At 40.4% G+C, this 25,946-nt stretch overlaps 2 protein-coding genes across 2 annotated transcripts; both read right to left on the bottom strand.

Moving 5' to 3' along the window:
- Nucleotides 1–832: 832 nt before the first annotated feature.
- rab38a (RAB38a, member RAS oncogene family) lies at nucleotides 833–9,666 on the bottom strand. Its single transcript, XM_068585487.1, has 3 exons — nucleotides 9,397–9,666; nucleotides 6,565–6,845; nucleotides 833–2,639 (listed from the first exon to the last, which is right to left on the bottom strand). Exons 1-3 carry the CDS (start codon nucleotides 9,596–9,598, stop codon nucleotides 2,484–2,486), a joined length of 639 nt encoding a protein of 212 aa, XP_068441588.1. The 5' UTR covers nucleotides 9,599–9,666; the 3' UTR covers nucleotides 833–2,483.
- Nucleotides 9,667–10,464: 798 nt separating this feature from the next.
- Nucleotides 10,465–17,933, bottom strand: ctsc (cathepsin C). Its single transcript, XM_068585486.1, has 8 exons — nucleotides 17,589–17,933; nucleotides 16,942–17,087; nucleotides 16,111–16,265; nucleotides 14,844–14,999; nucleotides 14,150–14,268; nucleotides 12,651–12,782; nucleotides 12,043–12,275; nucleotides 10,465–11,161 (listed from the first exon to the last, which is right to left on the bottom strand). The coding sequence occupies exons 1-8, from the start codon at nucleotides 17,746–17,748 to the stop codon at nucleotides 10,895–10,897; spliced, it is 1,368 nt and encodes a 455-aa protein (XP_068441587.1). The 5' UTR covers nucleotides 17,749–17,933; the 3' UTR covers nucleotides 10,465–10,894.
- Nucleotides 17,934–25,946: the final 8,013 nt, after the last annotated feature.

The raw sequence follows: 25,946 nt of genomic DNA, 5'->3' as shown, positions 1-25,946 counted from the left end.
AGGCAAAAGACTGAAAGAGGTTGAATAACAGGACAAATGAGTTTTGGTAAATCATGGGTACAAATGAAGCAAGACCACACATTAATCTGTGTGCCGATTTTAAAAAAAGCATTTACAAGTAAAGCTAAATAACACGGTCCTAATGTGGGTTGTTCTTTGTGTGATTGTTTTTTATTAACATAGGGAATCACTGAAGCGAGCTAATAGTGTGCTAACTTTACCTGTTCAATTAAAGATCTCAACGGCAAGAAATTTTACTTTCAATGAAATGATCATCAATATGAAAAGATTCTATGTACAGTATCTCACGACCTTCAAACGTGTGTTTTCAGATACAGTATGTCGGTGGTTCTGGCTGCATAACAAGTGAGAGGTCACCAAGAAAAATACATTTAAAAAACAATAACTATTGTACTGGATTCTGTGTAATCGGATTGTTTGCAAATTAGCTGCAATGACGGTAACGCACACTGTGGGAGAAAAAAACATAATCTTCTTCCAACAGGAATAAATTGATGTTTGTCCACAAGCTTGAAATGTCTTAAAGAGACACAGACATAACATTGAAAATAAATTCTTCGGTTCAGTGCCAAAAGATGTTTGAATCAATTTGATTTGTTATGTTCACTTAAAATGGCATGTTTCTGTCTGACCAACCACTTTGAAAAAAATAATGCAACCTTCATTTATCATGTAGATATCAGCAATTCTGATTGTACAATAACTGATTGAAACAGTAAATCATTTGAGGAATGGTTCATCAATTAAGCACAACTGACCTGTATGGTTGTGAAACTGCTGGTTTGAATAATCTTAAAACAAAAAAGTCACATTTTGCCTGTTTGTAGCAAGTTTATTCTTTATAACAGCTCAAAGCTTGTTAGTGGTTAAGACAGAACATTACCAAGGGGATGTCAATCAAGTGTGATACGGTCACAAATCCAAAACACCCTGACTGCCCAGAGATATGAAAACCCTGATATTGATTTTCATTGCTCCAGGGACCCTTCAAAATAAGATGTTCTGCTCTAGAGCCCCATCTACATTTCTGTTGTTTGACTTGTGTTAAAATATCTGGATCTACTGTTTATAAGCACACAGACATGGTGGAGAGCGCTTTCTTAAAACAAGAGAAATGACAGCAAAATCCAAACACAACCTCAAAGTCCATGTACTTTAATGTTTTGTGTGTATTTTTATGTATGTTTGTTAATTTAGCCTACTGCATTTAAATGACGCTGACGCGAAAACGTGTTCTCTCTTGTGGGCGGGTTCACACTAAGTTTAACAGACAGCTCCATCACTCTTATTTGGTTAATTGGTTGCACCTGTTAGGGCGGGACTATTGACAGATTACCATTGTTGGTCTAATCAGCCAGACTGATTGAAAACACCTGGGTGTGAAGTCTAATAACATAAAATCACAATCAGACATAAGGTCAGTAATTTTATACGAAGTATTTCAAGTGTATGTTAAAAACTGGATTCTTATTATATAATATGTACATGTTTGTAGTGTGTATAAATGCATGTATTCATAAATACAAATATTACAGTGTAACAGTGGAATTCAAATGGAATATAAAACCATATAATGGAACAATAGACTTTAATGAGTCATTGTTTGAACATATATTGTCTGGCATAGTATTTGACTGCATGGAAATAAGTGGAAATTCCTACCGCCGTGATGAAAAGTAAGGTAATTCTACAAACCTTTAAGTGCACATATAAATACAATATGTAGTAACTATATCTATTGAAGACATTCAATAAAATGTTTTTTAAAAAAGGCACTTAATTATCAATATAATCCGCTACACATTATTGAGCTGGCAGATGAGGTAAAACAAGAAAAGACAGTCCCAAAAAAATGACCAAGTAAAATCCAATGAAACCAAATCAGAAGAAACCACAGCGAATGTAATAGCTGTAGTGTTATCAGGACTGAGATTTAATTGTTTTCGATATCTGGAGAAAAACAATAACGAAAAGCGAAAAACAATGGTGTCCGGTCGAGCTGAGGAGAAAGAAACAAGACAGCTTGGGCAAGAGAAGAAGAGAGAGAGCGATAACAAATAGAGATTACTGACATGGAGCCTTTTCCAGATATGCTGGGATTTGCTGCAATATTGTTGTGCATGTGTTCATTAACTGTGTCTCCGTGGTAACCAAAGTGGCAGTGTCAAGACTTGAAGTCGTCCAGAGGGCGACCTTGTCTTTGACAAGCGCACACAGCTGCATCCATCTCTATTCCTCTCTTTCGGTCTCCATTTCTTGAGCCAGCTGCTTGTCTGTCACCCTCTAAGCCCCCATGCCCACAACCCCCCACCCGAGCTACCAGACAGGCAAAGGGTTGGCACCAGTAAATGCTTCCTAAAAGAAAACCCAGCCAAAGTAGTTCAACCTTAGTCTCCCACTCAAAGACAAACTCATATTTGTGTATAATGTGATACAAAAGGACATCCGAGTGTCGAGGGCTGTTACTGGGATCTGAAGCAGGAGGAGCATGTCCCGCCTTTGTCGTTCTCTAACTGGGGGGTGATGGTGTCCGGGACTTCTGATTGGAGCATGTCATTCTCACTGGCAATGATGTGTTTCACCAAGCAGTTAGCCGCTTCATCGATGTTGATGTTCTCCTGAGAGAGAGAGAGAGAGAGAGAGAGAGAGAGAGAGAGAGAGAGAGAGAGAGAGAGAGAGAGAGAGAGAGAGAGAGAGAGAAATTTATAAACGCAAAACATTTTTTATTAAGAGAATAAAAGAAATGGCGCTAAAAAAAGCTGAGAGAGCAGGTGAGTGAACCAAATGGAGCGTGACTGAACTGAGTGGACGGACGAGGCACAGCCAGCAGTCATGTTGGGTAAGGTACTTTTACATAAATGTCTTCACAGCTGCTGCGAGTGGTCTCTGTGGTTCAGGCAGTAACCAACGACAGTACAACCTCGTCCCTCATTTACACACAAACACAATGTGATGAGTCAAAACAAGTAAACAAGTCTCGAACAATGTGTTAAAGGGAATAACAGTAGCGTTAGTGCAAGAAATTAATAAGAGAAAGGAACCATGATTAGTTAGGTATGTCTGATGTATGTAACAATATTCATGCCTTACATGCACTTGCAGACAATAATATGAATGTTTCCTCATTTTCAGTTGAGTACACTCTCACAGCAGCAAAGAGGTTATAGTCAAATACAATTGCTAATATGTTACATTCACGCAGGCACTTGCAAACCTATAGATAAATATTTAAGCCCAAATGAAATATAATTATTAATTGATCAGCAATCTGCAGCTTCGGAATATAAAGCATGGGCTGCTGAATAATGTGAAAGAGTGTGTTTTCTGTCACAGCTGGGTAGCTCGTGTAGAAAGTAGAAAAGTGGTGTTAATAAAATAAAGTCGATGCAACATTTTAATTGAAAAGTGCAACAACGGTATGATTTGTGTCTGACATGAATGAATGCCCGATGTGCTGCTCATACCATTCTGCTCTCTCCATGTAGTAAATTTGAATGAGGTACAACTTTACGCCGTAATTTTGCACCACTGCATTTTTTCCACGTTTGTTATCTTTTGTTCTGCCATTATGAAAGGTTATTTGAGGGGAAGTTTTCTTTAATTGGATACAGACAGGAAGCAGGGTGCAGAGGAGGACTTGAAATGCAACAATGGTCTGGAACCAGTAGCAATTATATGCCGTGCTTCTTAACAAGGATGTCAGCTCATTTATGAAATGATTACAGACAATATTATGGATCAAAGAGACGATCCTGGCAAACTTTTCTGGCCTGATTCACAAAACTATTCTCCCCATTAAAATAGAACACAAATGCAAAACATCCATCCTCGACAGCACCCACAGATGGGACCGCACCCTCACAAAAGATTTAGTGTGACATGGACCAGAGCTGAAGGCTGAGCAGCTAACAGCCCTGGGTGTTAAAGTGAGGTTCACATGAGGAGAGGACTGGCAGCATGTATTGCTGAGATACACACACACACACACACACACACACACACACACACACACACACGCACACACACACACACACACACACACACACACACACGCACACACACACACACACACACACACGCACACCCTTTCTTAATATGTGATGCAGTGGAAATACTGAATATGCAAAGCACCTAAAAATGTGCTCAGTAGGATGTGACCTCCTGTACTATGATGTAATCTATCATACTTACTGTTAGATCTGGGACAAAAGATTCTTCCGAAGCAAAATATAACAACAAAAACTTCTTCTCTACACTCTGCCAATTTCACTTCTGACCCTGGGCATCACTGTGCATGCAGAACATGTGCAGCATTATTTAGGACAAATGTTTGAAATAAGTATTCTGGCATGGTCAGATATCCCCCTTAAATATTAGAGACACATTCAGCTTAGAAGAAAACTGTAAAACCGGCAAATAAAACTTGAGGCATCAAGATGCATGTCGCTTAATATTTATTGTCTACTGCTATGTATATTTATGGTTACAAATATGATAACCTGGCAGGTTTTTATGGAAACAAACTCAAAACAAAGTGCAGTATGGACTTCACTCTACAGCTACCACTACAACCAGCAGCATTTTTCACATTCCAGCTCACACTGTTTGACCATCTACTTCAACAAATGTCACATGACTGGTGCTTTGAAGTAAAGCCTCTCATTTCCTTTACTGCCTTAGTTTCAGCCACCTTCCACAGCAGCAGTTATTGGTATTGAAATGTCCAGTTACTACTGACTTCTGGTATGAAGTGTAGTCCAAAGCCCTTAAGACAAGGAACATGTGAATAGTTTGTGGTGTTGATCCAGGACATATTTATTGATTTGAATGTCTGTCACTATCACTGATTTAAAAACATTTTCTATTAATCAAATCATCAACTAGAATTACCATGTATGCCCAGTACTGATGTTGAAGTGTACATAAATGTGTCTTTGTGTGAGCATTTGTGTGAAATTGTCATAAATAGAATATAAATTCATGAGTTATGGCCGAAAACACGTCTCTGGAGGTCACCGGGACGTTGATATTCAGTTCACTCTTGAGTGCAGGAGGGTGCTTGTGTCAAATTTATAGACATTTCCAATAGGCTTTCCAAAACATCACGACAAAGGGAAGGATGTACGGTCACAGTGAACTTGACCTTTCACTTCCACATCCTGATGAGGTCATTCTTGAGTTCAAGTGGACGTTTGGGCCAAATGGGAATGAATTACTTCCAGCGGTCCCTGAGCTATTGTGTTCATGAAAATTGGACAGAAAGCCCAAATACATACACATAAACATGCATATGTTCTATTATCACTTTGTTGACTTGTGCACCTCCAATAGCGTAAAGAAACAAAACAAAAGAAGAGTAAGTGAATTCAAAATTGTATATACAGCGCTGTGTTTGAGTGTTTCCATTTTGGTCAAATTTGACTGCACTGTTTTTACAGTATATAAATGCAAATATGTGTATGTATATACAAATTCACTACTGAAGCAATTTGTAAGTGTGTGTGTGTGTGTGTGTGTGTGTGTGTGTGTGTGTGTGTGTGTGTGTGTGTGTGTGTGTGTGTGCGTGTGTGTGTGTGTGTGTGTGCACGTCTCAGTCTATTTTCCTTCCCTTAACACCCAGCTGTGAGATTCCTGCTCTTCATAGCTGCTATCACAGCTTGTGTTGGTGTCTCGGTGGCTTCGTGGCTCGGTGGGTGAATCCTCAGCTCGCCTCACGATCAGGATTCACTCAACACATTCTCTTATTCCTGTCTGCATCAATAAGTACTGAATTATACTGCAGTTTAGTTTCATTTAATTAAAGTTTTAATTTAGTTGTGTTTATCTGTATACTTTGTTGCTCAACTTAAACTGACAAATACTTAGTACCATAGAGTAGGGGGAAATCTCTTAAAAACCAGCCTCCTGTTATATTCGAGTTACTGATTTTCTTGTATGGTTGTATTGGCTTCACGTATCAATTTAAGTCATGTAAGTGCAGGTATATTCTTACATTTGGATAAAGCCATTATGGCTTGCTGTTTCCTCATATTTCCAGTCTTTTTGCTAAGCAAAGCCAACCGTCTCCTGGCTCCAGCTTAAAAACAAGACATGAGAGAGGTTTCAAACAAATTTCTCCAAAATCCATAACTATTCCTTTAATGCCTGTGTCAATCAGAAGAAAACAGTGGACTGATGATATTCCCCCTAACATTTCTGGAAACGCTTTCTGGATGATAGAGAAACTGACGCGAGCGCAGGTGACGCGAAACAACAAAAGCAGGACTGTCTGCTGTAAGTCTGTTAAACTCAGTACATTTTAAAGGATTTCTCCGCACACTGAATGTGCCTCTGTGGTAGCGTCTCCACAAGGTGATCAGGTGCTGGGTCTGAAACAGTCGAGCTGGTCGGGAGTGTGATGCTTCTCAAGGACATTTGAACAGGAAGGGCACTCCTACTTAAGCCAAAGAGCTCCAATTGAAAGCTTCTCTATCTATCTACAGCCCCACAATGCCATAGCTTTGTCACTGCTGTGTATTTATGTGCGTGTCCCATCCTTCTCACCTTAGCGGACGTCTCGTACCATCCCACAAAGCCGTTCTCCTGGCAGAACTGCTCCATCTTTATTCCATTATTGGTCAGTACGTCCCGTCCCTGGTCGCATTTATTAGCCAAAAGCACAGTGGCTACATTTTTCCCGTTGGCAAGTGTCAGTTTGGAATCCAAGTCCTCCTTCCATTTGGTGATGGCCTCAAAGGAGGCGGGCCTTGTGACGTCAAACACAATGAAGGCGCCCATGGCCTCGCGGTAGTACACACGGGTCATATTGCCAAACCTCTCCTGACCTAGAAGACACACACACGGACACAGACATAAACACGGAAAAGTGTAAAAGCATGTTGTACTTTCTTGAAGCACATCTTTTTATTTTTGAAAGCCATTTATAGGGCGATGAGCTATACATGCTGGCACCGGAAAAAGTGATGCTGTGTCCCTTCAGCGGCAAACAGACACAGACGCATGAATCATCCGATTAACTCCTTTTATCACACTCCTGTCTCATGTGTGCTACCAGGCAAGCATTCCCGACATGCCTCACCCACTCTCTCAAACACACACACACGCAAAATGACATGCAAGTTTTTACTGGTAAAAGTGCTGCGGAAAGAGAGAGAGAGATAAGATGGAGACACAAGTAGCGGCACGAAGGGAGGAGAGAGGAGTCTTTGGTGTGTGTGTGTGTGTGTGTGTGTGTGTGTGTGTGTGTGTGTGTGTGTGTGGTGTGTGCGCGTGTGTGAGCGCCTGCCTGTGAACTGTAGAAATTCCTGAGGGTAAAATTAATTCGATAAGCTGTGTAGGAATGTTGTATCCACACTGATTTTTACCATCCACAACGTCTGCTGAAGCACCATCAGTACCAGACATTGTCATACTGTGGACTGAACCTAAAACCTCAGCTGATCCTCCTCAAAGCAGTTTGCATCGTAGTGAAGCAGAACATTATAATAATTTTCATGCTGCTGTGATGAGGCCCAAAAGAACATTTGCTCTTCACCTGCTGTCTTGCACAGGTGGGTCAGAGTGGAGGGAGGGGGGGGGGTCTGATGATGCGGTGTCTCTCATTCAAGGACATATCAGAAGGGCTGAAGCTTGAATCAAGTGATACTAGTGTTCCTGGGGCAATGGCCTGGTAAAAATACTGAAAAATATTGCTCTACAACATGAAATATTAAGGACCATATTTTAAGTTATGATAAGCCATAAACCAGCTTCACATCTTCATGCTAGGCCCGTGCAACTATAACCCCGTCCCCCTGTCAGCCCTGGACAAAATTAGATTTGTTGATGCTATCATTTGTACCGGGAAATGCATTTGCTCTATTGCATGATTTATGCATGAGTGATTTATTGGGATTTATTATCCCGAATGGCAGTGCTAAGTAATTACGATATATTACATTACATATTTGCTTTGAAACCAGTATTTATTTTGCACGCTCGTGTCAGTTCTATGATATTCTAATGGACGTCGATGCGGAACTGAGATGAACAATTCAGACAATTGGGCGAGTGGAGGGAGCACATACCGACCTATAGCAGTTTTCACAGAGGGAGACACTCATCCTTAGTTCACAATAAAAGCTTTCTCTATACAAGAGCTTGGGCCTCAAATCTCCCTCACATGGGTTTGAGACACATGACTGCTTGCGCTTACTGGAGAGGTTGTACAGGAGGGAAAGAGCAGCGGGTCAGAGGATTCTTCTAAACCTCAGCCGACACTCATGTGAGATGAGACTGTAGCCTTTAGGTTTGTTTGGCTTGAGTACATATGTGTGTCGTCTTTGAAGATAATCATCATACAAGCATTTAAATACTGGTTGAGAAAAAGAGATTAGAATTTCTCCTTTTACCACAACACCGCCTCCATAGATGTAAACAGCTTTAACTACATTTTGTGCATTAGAGGTGAAAAGTCTCAAATGTTGTGTAAAGTAATATCAAGATAAAAATAAAATACTATTAATGGTGTCAATGGTTTGTCAATGGTTTGAGAGAAAGGTTCTCTGTTTCATAACTTTTCTGGATTTGTGTTCACGTGTGTTTGTGTCTTTCTTGTGAGTGTAATTAAAGAGAAACATAAATGCAGAAATACATTTGCCAAGTGATTTGAAGTGAGTAATGTCAACGGGTCAGCTGGTACACATGAGGAACATTAACCCTGGATGACCCCGTCATCCTCCTGAAATGGTTTAAAAACAACTGTGACAAGGTCCCATGCTCATTCCATGGATAGTTGTCTTTTGTATCACCTCAAACTATCTTTGCATCCAAAATACACACTTTCTTAGAAAGATAGTAATCAAGTTTCCATCCTCCATATTTGACTTGAAGCAACGTCTTGCATTCTTGAAGGAAAACATCTACAAGTTTCACTCGAGCAGCCGCCCTCTGATACATATTTAATATTGTTTGGAAAGTTGAGTCTCTTACCTAAAATGGCATCTACTGAGGGTGGAAAGGTGATTTTCATAACAACCACTAATTGTTAAGCAGATTATTTCAATCATGTGATTGCAAAGGAAGAAAAACTCATACTAATTATATAATGTCTTCCAGGACCATAGCTTGTCACAGTGAATTTCAAACTATAGCCTTAATCTAGTTCTCCTTCAAAGAAAATGCAATATCTGGTGGATTTATTAAATTGCCACAGTATCATTTATAGGCCAAAACCTATTTAATAGTCAGCTTTATCTGCAAACCAAACCAAAGAAAAACTTTGTTTAAAGAATATTAACCAATAAAGCATAATCCATATATTATAGAGCAGAATCAAAATGATTTTTAAGATAACAAACCAGCCGTTATTCATTCGCGCGTAAAAGTTGGCCATACCTGCAATGTCCCACAGCTGGAGACGCACCGTCTCCTGGTCCCAGTTGAGGACTTTCAGTGCGAAGTCCACCCCGATGGTGGCTCGGTAGTTGGGGCTGTAGTTGTGATGGACATACCGCTTGATGATGCTGGTCTTGCCGACCCCGAGGTCTCCTATCACAAGAATCTTATAGAGATGCTCCTTATTGTGGTTGTTCTGCATGGCGACCGAGGAGGGCGAGAGCTGAGCATGAATCCACCGTAATGGAGGATGGGCCGGGGGATGAAAGGAGAGACGCACAGGACAGCGCGCAGAGGACCGGAGAGAGTTGGGAATGAGTTGAGTGGCGAAGCGAGAGAAAGGGGGGGGAGGCGAGGTCCGCCCCGGCCCGCCGAGGGGAGCGAGCAGCCCAGACCCTGTGACGCGCGCAGGGGAGCCGCCCGAGAGGGTGAGGTGGTACCAAAACATTCAAACCGGATGGGGAGAAACTGCTTTTAGTACACGGAAAGCAGGGCGAGAACTTTATTGATTACTTACTAATCTAACAGTTGGATTTAAAGGAAATGCTCAAGCACAAGTGCCTTAAAAATGTACTTCATTACATGTTTATGTAATCTACTTTGTCACTTACTTTCCGTCAGAAAATACCTACATGAAAAGGGTTCAGAAAATTACCCCCACAGAAGGGTTTGTCTTCAGGGCGTTCTGCCACAGAGGCTGTATTTTTTAAGCCTTTCCTTAACCTGAGTAAATGTGTTGCCTAATCCTCAAGAGATTTCTTTAAGATGATAAAATCAACCATTTGTTTTAAGCGTTACTTCACCCCTTATGCAGTTTCTCTTTCTTGTAGCTTGTGCTTTTTCTGTTCATATTGTTGAAAGTCTTTGCCTGAGAGAAGCAACTGTTGACCCGCCTTAACCAAAAATAATAACAGGGCTCCCAGAAACATTGATTTAAAATTGTGTGTCATCTTTTTTTGTACAAAGAGCACGAACAGTCATCTTGAAATGCTTTTATGCCGTTAAAAAAAAAAAAGAAAAAAAAAAGTGCAAATCAGAATAAAAAGGCACAACAACGAGTTACCTCCTTTTATTGATTGAGTAAGAATTCCCTTTTAAAACATTCCACAGGGAGCTTGTACAAAGTGCCTCACAGGAAAACATGGCAGTGTCGCTTTCAATTTGATGCAAGGACAGAATATATTACAACTCTCCACCATCGCTTCCCTGAGACAAAGAATGAAGGTCCTGCATCTGGCGCGCAATCAAACACTGACTTGTTACCAATTCCCTTTAAATCATGATTCGTCACAGTGTGTACTGATGCATTTTGATCCGAAACGTGAATCGGCAGATACAGCTTGAATTAAAATCATTCATAGGCAGCGAATTAGCGATTGTTAAAATGTAAAAAAAAAAAAAAAAAAAAAACATTGTTAAAAATCAAAACAACCTTGTGGGCTGACATGCATGGCATCAAAAAGGGCAACTCATTCCCTTCATGCCCCGTTCATAGCCTCTACAGTTTGGGGATGGGGTTGGCTGCGACCGCGATGCTCTCGATGGCGCACTCGTCGCTGCCCCGGCGGATTCGGAAATAGCCGTCCTCGCCCCAGCCGGTGCTCCAGCTGTTCTTGACGATCCAGTACTTCTGTCCGGTCTTGTGGCAGCGGCCGTAGCCCACCAACAGCACGGCATGGTTGGTCAGCTCGAAGGGATTGAAAGGGTCTGCGAGGCCTGTGTGGTGGTAGATGCCCTCCTTATAGGTCATGAAGTCAGGGTAGACCTATGGAAAGATGGGGAGCATTTACTTCACTGTGTATCAAAGGCCAGCTGAACCCACGAAGCCGGAGGGTCTGCTGAGTTGTAAAAGACAAATTACAGAATACAATTCATGAAAGAAAAAAAAAAAAAGGTTGCAATTACGATCAAATTACTTAAATAACAAAGTAAATTAAGGGGAAACACTTCCTGTGTTGGCATTTCGCTTTGGGCCTAAGAGGACAAATTAATCTTGTATTCCAGAGAAAAAGATAATGTTAATAATTGTTGACATTAATACTATATGGTGAATTATATAAGATTGATAATACTACTACATTTACTGAATGCTCAAAAATAAGCCAAGTTTAAAAAAGGTAGCTGAATGATATCTTACAGAGTAAACCGCAGTGTTTTCTAATCTATAATTTATAATAAAGCCTCTGTGAGGCAAAGACCACTGCCACTAAAGATGGAAAACCGAGAACACTTATGAAATAAAAACAATGATGATTAAGCCCATAAGTGGTAACGATTGACTAGCCGTGTGACATAATAGCAAATCGTCTTATTATATACAAGTCTGATCTTTTTTCCCCTGCATCTTTAGAGTCGTGCTTATGATGCTTTATGAAAAATATCTTTCCCCAAATCCACATTTTTGCGAGGATTCAACTTAACTTGAATGAAGTGGCTTCTCGTTAAAATGGACACAGCAACGTGTTTTGGCTCAACTAAAAAAGAAGGATTAAATATCTGACACGCAACCTAAACTCGAAGCTGCATCTAGAGAGAGCAACACCTTAAATTGCTGAGCACGCACACACACACACACACACACACACACACACACACACACACACACAGTTGAAATAGCAAGTAGAAAACAGTGAGCAGCTGTTGTACCTCAAAGGCCACTCCCATTGGTCCATTTTTGACCAGTTCCAACATCATGGCATTCTCATTGCAGCCGCCATAAAATCCACCGACATAGTAGTATTCTGCTGTGTACATGCGGCCGCAGTTTTTAGGAACGCCACACGGAGAGTCCTTTCCAATATACGGATAGCATGACTCATCCACAATGCCGAAATCTTGCACATACTTCCCGATCAGGTAAGGGAAGCCACCATCGCAACCTTCAAGAGGAGAGATGAAGGTTAAATTTGGTTCATTCAATAGGTCTGAATTGTTATCATTAAACACAAGCAGAGGTTTCATCACTTAAAACCACGTGAAATTCTCTTTTGTGGTTCAAAATGGAAAAACTTCATTAATTATTCTCCGGGATTTTAATTAAAAGATATATTTTTGAAAATGCAGTCATCAGGGCAGTTGTAAAACACTCAACACACTTTCCAGAAACAACAAAACTTGAGCCACCTGTTACAGAGAGACGGCGTCCTTGAGTTCCTACATGCATCAGTAATGCACTTCACAATATGAATATTAAACTAAGTACTTCTTTTAAATGCAATATTTATTGATACGGTCTGGAAAAAAAAGGGGTTTACCTTGAGAGTATTCAGAACAAGAGACCACTTGTTGGGGGCTGAAGATGGGAGTCTCGCTGTTGTTGGTGAGGATTCGAACACGAGCTTCCAACATTCCCATCGTGGCAAAGGAGTAGCAGCTTCCACACGACGCTGAAACAGAACATCACAGAATAACACGAGTTACATTGCGCTGCTGTGCAATCGAACCGCGAAGGAATAAACCCTAACTTTGAGAAGCCGTACAAGCCAACTGGTGTTGAACGAGACAGAACATTCTTTTCTTATCCTTGTACATAAAGTGTCCGAAACATAGGAAGCAATTTTAATAAAATGCAATGTCGTAACACCGCTAAACAAACACCATAATGTCAACAACTCTGACATCAACAAGCAAAACCATCTTCAGACACTGTAGGTGCACCTGCACATGCAATTTGCTCCAACACACCTGAAATTAAATCCTGAGAAGCACAATTGTTCAACAATATATTAAATCTGTGTCTTTAATGTAAAGTGGAGAAGTAAAGTTCCTGTCACGGTATACTTCTTTGCATTAGTTGTAATGCAAAAATAATGCAGTACGACACAGAGACAGACACACTGCTTACCATTAATAGTGCAAAGCACCAGGTTCTTAATAAAATGCCGTGCAGAAACAAATTGGGTCACAGAACACAGGCGGTGGGGATTTGCAGGGCGGTTTAATTGTAGTCATGATTCAAGCCAGGGTGACAGAAGGGTTTTCATTTGGGTCCAAAACTTAACATCTCCTCAGACTAATATGGTGTTACAACTATTTAAATTAAAGATCTGTGATCCTGGGAAAAACTTTGCTGTCCTCGTAATTTACAATATAGAATTTTATAAGTTTCAGAGATGGGGTTTGTCATGTTGCACACAAAACTTAGCGCCCGCTCTCAGGACTTATGCAATCAGCCGTGGCTTTTAAGGGAAGATGCAGGTGTAAACTGGCATAGTAGGAATTTAAAGCTTAGTCGTGTGATGTTAAGAAGCAGGCATACCAATTTATCTGAACCAAAATGGAACCTACAAAAGACAAGTGACTGGAAACACTGAAGCAAAAATGAGCTCCGCTGCACAGTGGCTTAGAGGACTTCTATTGAAACTCTTCAGCCCTCTCCAGATCCTTAAACCCGGCCCTACAGAGGCCCTCTCAGACACTCAAACTACTCAGCGCGCATAATCTCTCCGCTCACACACCGGCTGTGCAGAAACACAGGAGGAGAGACGAAAGGAGACCCGGGCCTGCCAAGAGGGAAGCAACTGCTGTTCAGCGTCTGCCCGTACAGACAGCTGCTCGGGTGTTAAAGTACAGCTTTGTTTGCCTCCTGCAAGTCATCTGAAAACATACTTACGTTTCTAATATTATATGTGTACAGGTAGTATATGGTTATCTCAGCGTCCCTTTTTAAGTTGACTGGTTGAATTAACTTTGTACGTCTGCATTCAATGATAAAGTACTTTGAGGCTTCTGCGGGACAGCGATCAAATGTCACCTTGGTTTCGCACAGGGCTGACGAAGTTAACGCCGTCAACGTTCCTCCAATCCCAGTGCTCGGGTAGAGCGGCCGCCATCTTGGCGGAATTAGCTTTCACAGGCGTAGGGCGAACACGCCTAAAGGCAAAATAAATGTAAAAAATAAACATTTGAGTCACAAGGGAATTTTGACATTTTGCACTGATCTCTCATCAGTGTATGGCTGCATGTGTGAAAGGGTGAATGTTGACACGTAGTGTACAGAGCTTTGACTGGGGAGAAGAGTGAAATGTATCCATACAAATCCAGGTCCATTTACCAAATTAGACATTTTAATAATGACATCCTTAAGGGGAGGAGAAACGACCATCTTGCCATTAGGAGTCATCTGTTAAGTGTTGCTGGAGTATGGATACCATTTCAGACACCTCCTCCTAACCTCATGGATAGGACTGAGCCCAGCAAGATACATGTGTTTTAAAAGTGAGGGGCAGTGATGGACAGTGATGGACTCCTGCAACTTGTTATTGTCGTTTGTTAGTTTTGCCTCATTTCCAGTTATTACCAGCGTTTGACGTGTAGGACGTTATGTTTTAATCTATATAATAATTGATTTGGATACGTTTTAATGTACTTTGGCAATATATACCACAATACGTCATGCCAATCAAGCCCTTTGAATTGAATAGTAAATTTACGAACTAAATACTCACACAGGGATACGGGAAGCGGGGCCTCCTGCTCGGGAGTGCAGCTCCTTCAGAGTGTACAGCTCATGCTCTGCGTAGGACACAGCCTTCCAGGACTTCTGAACAGAGTTGATGGCATCAATGAAGTCCATGTTGTGTTTGTACGGTTTCTGGAACAGCCTGGAGGGTGAATGAGGACAAATGTATCGTTGTTTTTGTTTTTTTTAAATGAATAAAAAAGGGGCTTAACTGCCACGAAAACAAGAGAAAAAAAGACATTGAAAGCAAATTGTTGAGTTGAATCGCATTATATTACCAGCAGTAGTTGCTTTCCATGAACAGCATTGACAAAATACACACAGTAGTGCTGCTCTACAACTACAGTTTGTTTACCTTAACTGGAAAATATCTTTGCAGGTCTTTATTATTTATTGTTAAAACGTCAAACAGCTTTGTAAAGCAATCTAAAGCTAAATTGTTCCCTCAAGTGCTGAAGACCAGTCTAGTATGAAACTCCATTTCCTAATGAGGGAAAGACAAAATCCCTCAACCGTAATGTCAACGTTAAGACACGCTTGCATACTCAAAGAGAAAAGAGCTGGGATAATGTGATTTCTTCTAATAAATCAAATGCTAGTTTAATCATAGCTTAAGAGGAAACTGGGTGAAATTTGAACACTTTGACTGTGAAAATAAAAACTTTGTATTATTTTTATGATGCAATCGTGTTTGAGAATTGTCATTAAATTTGGAAATAAAAAACACTTTGATAGATTGACAGTTTTGGTGCGTAGCTCAGACAACACAGTGGATACAGATCTTTAAAAAATCACTTAATTAAATCCCTCTGGTGGAGAGAAAAAGTGTGTCGTTGCAATATATTTTATGGTTTAAATTACAATAAACTTGAATAACCTGTGACTTGGCTATGACCTGGTTTAAATCCAACTGGAACCAAAGAGCAAGAAGACGCTTCATCTTGTCATAAACTGACTTAACATTCATTAATAAATTAAAAAATAAAAATGTTTTTTTGACGTCTGTCAACTAATGATTGTGGAAACATATTCCTCAGATGTCAGGCCATTTGCAAAGATGACTGAGGGTGAGTGAGTCCAACTCAGTTCACATCAGATGACAATTGAGGGAGGAAATGAAAGTGTCGATAAAAGCTGGGATGTCAAAACAACCAACAGATATTCCAAAACACTGATGTCTGGCACGTCAGCTTGCGTTTGTCTCCTTTACATTTTTAAAAAAGGAATGTACCGAGCTATTATTATGTACGTACCTGCTGTTGAAGAGTGGCTTGTAATCTAGTCGGGTTGATACCGATTTCACCTTCTTTCCCACAAAACAGGCCCAGTTGCGTCCCAGGACATCGTGGACCCACCCTGGCATGGTCTGGTCACAGAAGCTGGTCACCTTAGAGCCGGCATCAGTGTACTGGAAGTGTAGTGAGACAATCAGATTAGTAATTTTACACTCAGGATTAAGCAAAACAATTTAATTAAGTATTCCATTAAAAGGCTAGATATTTCCAGTACATTGTTCAGACAATCATTGATTTATAAGTTTGAGAAGGAATTATGTGTGAAGAACAAAAATCTCTCTTCCTTATTTCCTCGACTTGATTCATCTTAATGTAGCAAAACGAGAAAAAGGAAGTTGAACTAGACATGGAAAAATCAGAACATGGGTTTGAAGACGGACGGCCTCTGACACTTCCCTTAACTCAGTGTCATGTGAGCGATGTAAAACACCACATGACTAACAGGTTCAACTTGAATATAGCCACATTCAAATTACAGAGATATGCATATTTTCCAGATACCATCACATCAGACGAGGGGAGAGGAAATTGAGCTATAGTGAAACTAAACTTTTAATGACATGGAGTGTTGAACGATGAATTGAACTTTGAGTGCATACAGTTTATGATCAGCTGGTTTAAAAAGGTGCAACATTTGTAAGACTGGGATATGAACTAGCCTGTTGAAAACTTTTACACGCACCCAGGGAATTTGTAGTTAATAATAATGTAATTTGTAGCAGGATGACCGTGACTAAAAACTGAAATTATCATTATCATGTAAACTAGTTGTGTGTATGCCTCTCTTACCTTGAAGAAGGCGAACCACTTGTACCCATTAATGACCACTTCAAAGCCCTGGTTGTAGATGAGGGTGAAGAAGCCGGTGTTTCCCAGCTCATCTGTGGCTACAGACAGTTTCTCCAGGGTCAACGTCACTGTGCTCTCACCTGTAGCTGAAGGGGGACACAACATGTGCACGAGTTGAACAGATTGCATGGTTATCATTCCCAAACATCACTCCTCAACAACAAAGATGAACCCGAAGCGTCAACAATATTGAGCCTGATGTGGGAGCAGTGAGACCGACACGATTTAATGTCGAAGTTGATGCAGATTCTGAGTCACACACGATATGGAGGGTTGGGACTATTTTTGTTAATATAACGAGTTTTCTTGTGCGTAAACGTTGACGTCCATTGTATAGTGAGAGAAAGAGTTAGCTTAATGCTATGTTTACATGAATTAAAACAGACAGTGGCCACTCGCAACAGAAACATACACTTCGTTACAGTTAGAAAAGGAAGAGGAAGTGCTCATTGAATCGCCTACGGTAGTTTCTGACTTAACTGACTTTGACAAGTCCCAACATGTGACTTGATTTCCAAAATTGTGAAACTACTCCTTCAATCTCTTCTCAGCAGTCCGACTGTTCAACAGTGTAATGGGGGTTTTACCTTCAGCGGAGCAGTTTACGTTGCTGTCGTGTCCTCCTTTGGACACCTGGAACACCCATGTCCCCTGCAGGTCCTCAAAAGTGCAGTTGGCCGGTGTGTCACCCAAGGACCCTTCAACCCAAAGCAGGAGCACGCACACTAGCAAGCCGTTTAGCCTCATCTTCCTACACAAAGATGCACGAGAAGAAAACTGCTGCCAAGTCGTCGTTGAACGAAAGTGTGACCCTGTTTGTTTTTCTGCGCCACCTGTCCCTCGTTAACTTCTCTGTCACCCAAAAAGTCCCCTGATTGCGACCTTATGCACGCTAAAACTTTTTACAAAGATGCACACTTCAACTTCTTCGGTCAAGATAATACCGTTACGACCAATAGCACAACGCGCATGCGCACACGTAGCTCGCAATATAGCCGGCGAGCTACCGTTCTCGTGAAGTTAAAGCACGCCTAACAATGATTACATTGTATATTATTTCCATTACATCCGCGAATGTACATTATATATATATACAAACGCTTATGCGTGTATAAAAACGCGTGAATGTATGACTCTTCCGGTTAGTCGTACAAAGAGTTCCAGCGAAGAAGGAACCACACATCAGTTCATCTCTCGTCGGTTGTCTTTTTTTGGTTTCGTTTTTCCTTGTCATGTGATGACCTAGCTGATGGGAGCATGCGCAGTAGACTGCTTTGTGTGCGCCTGTGTGTTTTTGTATTAGGATATGTATTCTGATATTTTTTTGTAAGAAAATAATATTAGCAAAAACGGAAATATATATATATATATATATATATATATATATATATATATATATATATATATATATATATGTATGTATACAGACATACATATTAATGTTAGAAAATAAATAAATGCATAATACAATACAATATTATTTATTCATTTTATTTTAATTCCATCCATTATCCAAAATCGCTTATCCTCTTTAGGGTTCCGGGGCACTGGAGCCGATCCCAGCTGTCAATGGGTGAAGGCAGTGTACACCCTGGACAAGTCGCCAGTCCATCACAGGGCAGACATAGAGACAGACAACCATGCACGGTCACATTTACAGGTAATTTAGAGTCCAATCAACCTAACCTGCATGTCTTTGGACTGTAAGAGGAATTTTATTTTAATTGTATGTTTTATATCCACGCCTGAGAGTACGTTCAGGGTATGGCTTTTGTATCTATAGTCGTTTAGCCCACAGTAAGCAGGTTTCACAGTATGCATTTCGTCATAGTAGAAAAAGCCCAGAGCCATGTGTAATTAATAATTCAGTTCCGGTGTGCCAGTTTCAAGATAATCCAAAAGTGTGTCAATTTATCCCTGTAGCTTTCCTAAGAAATGTAAACAAAGAAAAGTAGTGTCAAGGTACACGCAATGTAATACATCACATTGTATAGTTGCATTTGTAATGACTGACTGATTGGCACTTTCAGAATGCTTCACGATGATTGCCTCTAGTCATATTCTACAGGTGTGCACTGTTACTCTGACGATCACGCTTATGCCAATGACTTTTTTGCCACAGCTCCCTCGACCACCCCAACCTACTGCTTTCTGTATTATTTAATTTTATTTTAATTCTTATTTCATATTTTCTATTGTTGATTTAACTAAGATGTATTGTTCATGCTTATGGGGGATTGGCTCTCTGTACCATAATCCTCAGATTCTTAAAGAGCTCCCTCAGCAAAGTCCCTACCACCAAATTGTGGTGGTAGGCAGCAAAACTATTTGCTTTAAATTGTCAATTTTGTAACATGTGTCTGACTGACATTTCAGTTGTGCGACACTGCACCTGTCAATAATGAGGCAAAGTTATTAGAAATAGCAAGTAATCTACTAAATGTCTATTATATGGAGACATTAGTGACTGATTCAACCAGATTGTGATTTTGCACTGAACCCAAACGTGACTAATCAAACAGGTAGTAAATATGTACAAGTTTGTTATCGGAACTATTCATATGACTTCATGATCAAACCATTTCAGGACTACACCTACACTCAGCTATGGTTTGCAGTTTTGTTAAAACAACCTTTATCAGTAATTTGGTCATATACCAACAAAACATCAACAAGGTCTATGATGTGATGCCTTGTGTGATGAGCCAGAAAAGACCAAATGACATCACATCAGGAGTTGGCAGCGGGTGGAGCGGCAAGAAATTGCCTTGCACATAGAGAGGTGATCTGAGGTTGAACAAAGGAAGGAGAACATATTGAAGCGGAAAAGTGTCCGCTTTCATTGGTTGGTCAATAAGGTCTTGTTGATATGTTTTTCTGTCTTTGACCCTTCACTTTAGCTCTTGTTTGTCACTTTATAATCATGTTAAGTGTGGCTTCAGCCGCATGGGGTCATAGACGAGCTGTCGCGCCGCCTCAAACGCTTCTATCGCGCCGCCCGAGGAAAAAAACGCTTTTTCGCCCCGCGGCGAGTGTTTGCATTGACTTTACATGGAATCTGGTCACGCGTCAAATTCGCGTCGCCGTCGGTGTGAACACAGCATTATACACGCACACACACAAATGACTTCTCTCTCTCTCTCTCTCTCTCTCTCAGCTATTAATATGACTACTGTTAATACTATGAATACTACTACGACTACTTCTACTTTTACTCCTGTTATTTCAGTATGTTCAGGAGTTTATTTCCTTAAATCCACAGTCCAGTCTGCCTCCAATCACTCTGCTGGCTCTCACTCGGTTCTTGGTCACCATGATGACGAGAGCACACAGGTGCTTCATATGAGCCAATCAGTTTAACACACAAACCACCTGAAGTCTTTTTGAGGAGAGACAGTGTCATAAACAAAAGCTATATATTGCGACGTCTTACGGCAGTAGTAGCCACACTTTCAAAATGTATTGCGAAATTTCCTAGTTTATAATGTTGTGGTATTCTAATAATCCCTCTGGAGAAATTATCCTTTCATTTGTTACCTGAAGGAGGTTTGTGTGTGTGTGTGTGTGTGTGTGTGTGTGTGTGTGTGTGTGTGTGTGTGTGTGTGTGTGTGTGTGTGTGTGTGTGTGTGTGTGTGTGTCACTGCATCCTGATAGGTCTGTAGTTAAAGGGGTTAAAGAGCTTTATTTTTTCCAGCGGGCATTTAAGGGAAGTGCCGGAGGCTTTGATCACCATAGTAACCATGATATAGACTGACTCATCTCCTTGACAGACCATAATAAGCACTCATCTGAAGAAGGGACTGAAGTGGTATTAGTCATGCAGTCTCATTAGTGCCATTGCACTGTATTCGTGTGGAAGTGGGTGTGCACATGTGCATGTTATGTGTATGCGACTGTGTGTGCCTATGCAATAACGCAAAATAGAGCAGCAGGAAGACGGAGGGGTGGTGTTATGAATGTTAACAGCCCAAACCCACCGAGCTGCCTCGAAGAGTGACTCATTGAAACTCGTGTTTCAATCTTGATATTGTTCTCGCTTCCACTGGCAGGAAATTAAAACTCAAGTGACTTTCAGTTCTGCTATATCGGCACCCGCAGATTTATTCTCTGCTTCCTCACGCTCGCTCTTCGTCACACGTCCTCTTCTTCTGTCGTGCCGTTTTGGTTTCTTCCGACTTGCGTTATATCATTCCTTATACCAGTCTCCCCAACACAGACACAGACACACACAAGCTTGGGATCTGCTGCATTTACTAGTAACAGACGTTATGTGACACAGAGCCTGTCTGTGAACCTGTTTGTACGCCTCTTCCATTATTTTCTTGATTAATAGATTTTCCATTTATAAAACGTTTAAAGCCCAATGTGATGTCTTTTTATACCTTGTTTGGTCCAGAAACAGTCCAAAACAATACGTTTACAATCATATTTAAGAAACTTGAACCACAAAAAATGAAAATACCTGCATATTATGAAAGTGAACAGTATATGTGTGAGCATGCCTTCATCTGTATTTTCATTCTTTGAATGCTCTGCACAACAGCAGCAGCCATTAGAGCTTGATCAATCCTGTATTTTGTAAAGGTTTAGACTACATTTATGGACATTTTTACTTTGTATAAAATATTGAAATTTATGCAAGTGTAATGAAGAAAAGTAATTTACGAAACCATTTTCTCCGGTCCTCAGCTCAGCCTGGTTGAGTCATATATAAAGCTGGTATTAAACACCTGTTGAACACCTGTGACTAAACTGCCTTTAACTATATTAGCATGCTGTTTGAAAGCCATTAGACTCCTCATGTCGCTGACGTCGAGACGTTAGCTGTTCCATCATGTTCGAGTTCCACTTGATGGGAAAGAAGATGTGTTGTGTTTCTTTTGTGCTCTGTTTCCCACATTGATCAGCTGGATAAACACAACACAGGAGCAGCGTTTCAATAAATTGGAGGTGTAGGTGGAGCCACTCCATCAGAGAGTAGGGTTGGCCTCTTAGACCTCGGGGTGTTAATGCTGCATCCTTCACATTTAAATGAAGTCCTCTGCGATCAGTTACCTCAGCCATACGTCAGCACCCACACACAACAGAACCATTTCACCTTCTTCATACTTATGTAACGAACATGCCCACACATGCTATACATGCAGGAAATATATGTGCCCTGCATGCAGTCTGACTTAACCACATGCTAGTATGCCCACACACGTTTATATATAGGGGCCACACGATGCCATTTCATGAGAAGAAATAACACTGAGTACAGTAACATACGTATGTTGTGGGATGCTATGAGTCTAGAGAAGAAAATGAGGGGATTTAGGGGCTTTGCTATAAAATCATATCTAACATTCAATTCAATTCAGTTTATTTTGTATAGCCCAAAATCACAAATATAAGATTTGCCTTGGAGGGCTTTACAATCTGTACGCATGACACCCCTGTCCCAGAACCTCACATCGGATCAGGAAAAACTCCCCCAAATACAGATCGTAAAAACCCTTTCACAGGGACAAAGGCGAAGAAACCTGAGGGAGAGCAACAGAGGATCCCTCTGATACCGTTTCAGGTAACAGAATTCAAACCTCTGGATCTTTATGTTCTTGTCAATATCCCAACCATTCAGGGTCTAATGTACTTGAGACATGAAGCATTTACGGATGACCTTTGTGTCTGACCGTGTGCAGAACACTGTGTTTGAAGGAAAGGTTTGAAATTGAAATTCACTTAATGTATCTTGTGATGTTTTAACATCCTTCCTCTGCAATAAATAATGCTCTCAGCAGAATATTTAGTCCTCACAGGTTAATTTATATTCTTTCATTGAATTCTCCTCCAGTTTTTACTTAAGCAAGAATAACCATCGATTAGTTGCTGAAAAGTAAGCTCAACGATGCACAACCAAATTAATTGGTCTGTTTTTTCAGTACAAACTGGAACGAGTTCAATATAGCAAGTGCTGAAATCATTGAGCATTAAATCCATACAATCCTCTAATGACAAACACAGACGTGAGCGTCTCACAGGAGATGACCAAAGTACAGATGCAGTCATACTCGGATAAACCCGTCAATGACCGAGCAGAGCTGATGAGTGCGTTTGTGAACACATTACATGTGCTGCCTGATTACCTCCATTGTAATAACAAAACCCGTTTTCCTTATATTCGCTCCTTTTTCTTATTATTCCTGTCGTTTCCTCAATGTCTTTTCATCCTTCCCATTTATTTGAATAGCAGGTCATTCGCAACCATTTGGAGATTTCATCTTGGAGAGAGCAATTTCTGTTCTGAGAAGTGGAGAAAGAGAAGAAAAGAATGATGACGGAGGGAAATAAGAGCGAGTAAAGTGGGGAGACCAAGATGTGATGGGAAAAGACAATGGAAGATGCCAGGGTAACTTCATTGTCTTCAACCTGCATGCCTTCAGTTAAATGAACCGTTTTTGGGGTGAGTCATAGCGGAGCTGTCGCTGTAACATTGAAGGAGGCGGAGGAGGAAGGAAACATTACAAGAGCTGTCAAGGTGCAGGAGCAGCTTCCACTGACTGGGCTCAACATGGAGGCCAGACTCACAGACTGTCGGCTATGTTTATTGTGGGCGATAAAACTGGGACTTTGTCCAAATACTGGAGAAAAAAATAACCAATGGAGACTGGAAACATAAGCCGTGAAAAAATTTGCTTTCTCCAGACCTGAATCATAAAGGTCCGAGCTTCACTTCCACTAGTTATTTTAAAACTTTTGAACAATGATTTCTTGAAACAATTCATTTATATTTCATTGAATGAATTTTGCAGGATATCTGCTCATGTTTCTTATCCAATTATTAAGTATTTCTATTTACAAAAGCATATATCACTGTATTATTTTAGTCATGTGAAGTTAAAAATATGGGAGTGAACCGAGTTTTATGTTAATTAATGTTGCAGTTAATTAATATTCTACAATCCTGTTTGATAAATATATGTATCAGTCAGACACTCCCACCTGCACTAGCTGCACCTTCTGGACCACCGTTTACTGTTCTACTGTTTTTTGTTTCCTTAATGTCTGATTTTTTGGTCTTTCTTTTATATTAATCTTTTATATCTAGCTCTTGTAATGTAAACAAGTACGAAGCGCAGAATCCAGCATCAAATTCCATGAATGTGAAAATGTACATGACCATTAAAGCTGATTCTGATTCAAATAATGGTTTAGTTCTTTTAACTGGCCAAATGTTTTTGACCCAGCACGATAAGTGACCATAGTCAAAGTATATAGTCATATTCTGTATGTTGCATCTTAGTTCAAGGTTTCTATTAAAATTGTTCAAACTTTGTTTTATTATTAAAATACCTGACACAATAGCAAAGACAAGGAAGCCAATCATAGTTGTTTTTTTTAATAATGATTTCAATAATGGTTCAAAAGTACTTTGTAGTACACTGGCACACAGATTTAATAACGGCTAAAAATGATTCAAAAAGCAAAACCCCCTTCTTTGTTAATTTTTTCCCCCACACCATATTCCATCTGCTGTCGGACTCCGCAGCACTGCTGCATGGTGGTCCCAGTACTGTCACGTTACATCCCAGTAAGAAACAACAAGAAGACAACCATGATGTCATGGAGAGCTAGAAAGTTAGAGTTGATGAATGCCCTGCGACCTCTTTCGTTCCATTTGAAGAAGGCGAGTCTCGCTCTTCCCTGGTGCTCAGCGTGACTGCAGAAAGTCAAACGATGGCGACTTTTACAAATCCACCTGCTAATGCCAAAGTGCTGTGGCAGCACAGTGTTTTTGCGGAGAGAATAAGTGCACAACAAAAGATGTAATTCATGTGTTCCCTTTTCCAACACAGTTACAAAATCACAGCGTTGCTGCACAGGCTTCTGGAGGCTTGTGGTTCTCATCAAATCCTGTTATTGCACCTGCAATAGTGTCTTGTAATGTTCATATCGTAAATATTTATATATAAATATGTTTATGGATAGGTGGTACACACATTTGTGCCAGAGTTTATGATTTTGGTAATTTCATTTTGCTAGTCCTTATATCTTATAATGTTCAATGTGCTTTTTATTGCCTCAAGACAACTAAAAACATGATAAAACACATCCACAAAAAGGATATGCACATGCACATCCTCGCTCCGGGCTCTTCTGAAAAGCTACCTTCTTCTTATTTCTTGCGTCCTCTGATACACAAAAACACTAATATTAAAAATACAGGGAGCGTCTTGTTAACACTGCCCACTCCGCGTTCTTTTTACTGTTCCCAATGGCCACAGATCAGCCCGGAGAGGTGCCTTCACAGGCATCGCTGAGGGCCAATTTGGAGTGAGGAGACAAAGATTCATTAATTGGGAGATGAGAAGAACTCTGTTTGGCCAAAACTGCTCTTGTTCTCGCTGCCAAATCTGTTGGGAGCCACCAAAAAGTCTGTGAACGAAGCCCCAGTGTCAGAAAACAGTGTGAAATCCATTTTGGATCTTTTCTATCTCGCAAACCTTTGCTGGAGTAAAACATCTAATCTCATTCTGTAATGGCTGAGGCTAGTCTAAAGCTTGTTTGTGGGCAAAAACAGTGATCAAACATAAGATCCGCCTTAAACCCCCACTCAGAAGCCACTTTGAAACATTCTGTATTCTCCAGCTTGAGCCGTAGAGTATGTTCTCACATTTCACAGTTTCACAGAGTCAAGTGAAAATATTAAATAGAGAATCAAATATCCAAATATAAAACCACCTTCCATTATGACACAAATATAAAGCATCAAATTACATTCTACAGTTCTGAACATCAGAGAGGAAAAAAAGCAACAAAAAAAAAACAAAGCTATAAAAAAACAGTCATGGTTATTAACAGGTAGTCGCTGTTAATGTCCATAAGGGTGGATAAACACAACCAGGCTTCCTTTAAAATACAATGAATAAAGGCTCTTTGTTACATTTTATTGCCAAGATGTA

Source organism: Clinocottus analis, unplaced genomic scaffold (assembly GCF_023055335.1).
Source record: "Clinocottus analis isolate CAN_PGR_092001 unplaced genomic scaffold, fCliAna1.0.p SCAF_2, whole genome shotgun sequence".
Lineage (NCBI taxonomy): Eukaryota > Metazoa > Chordata > Actinopteri > Perciformes > Cottidae > Clinocottus > Clinocottus analis.
Note: the sequence above shows the minus strand (reverse complement) of the source record. Positions and strands in the feature narration are given on the sequence as shown.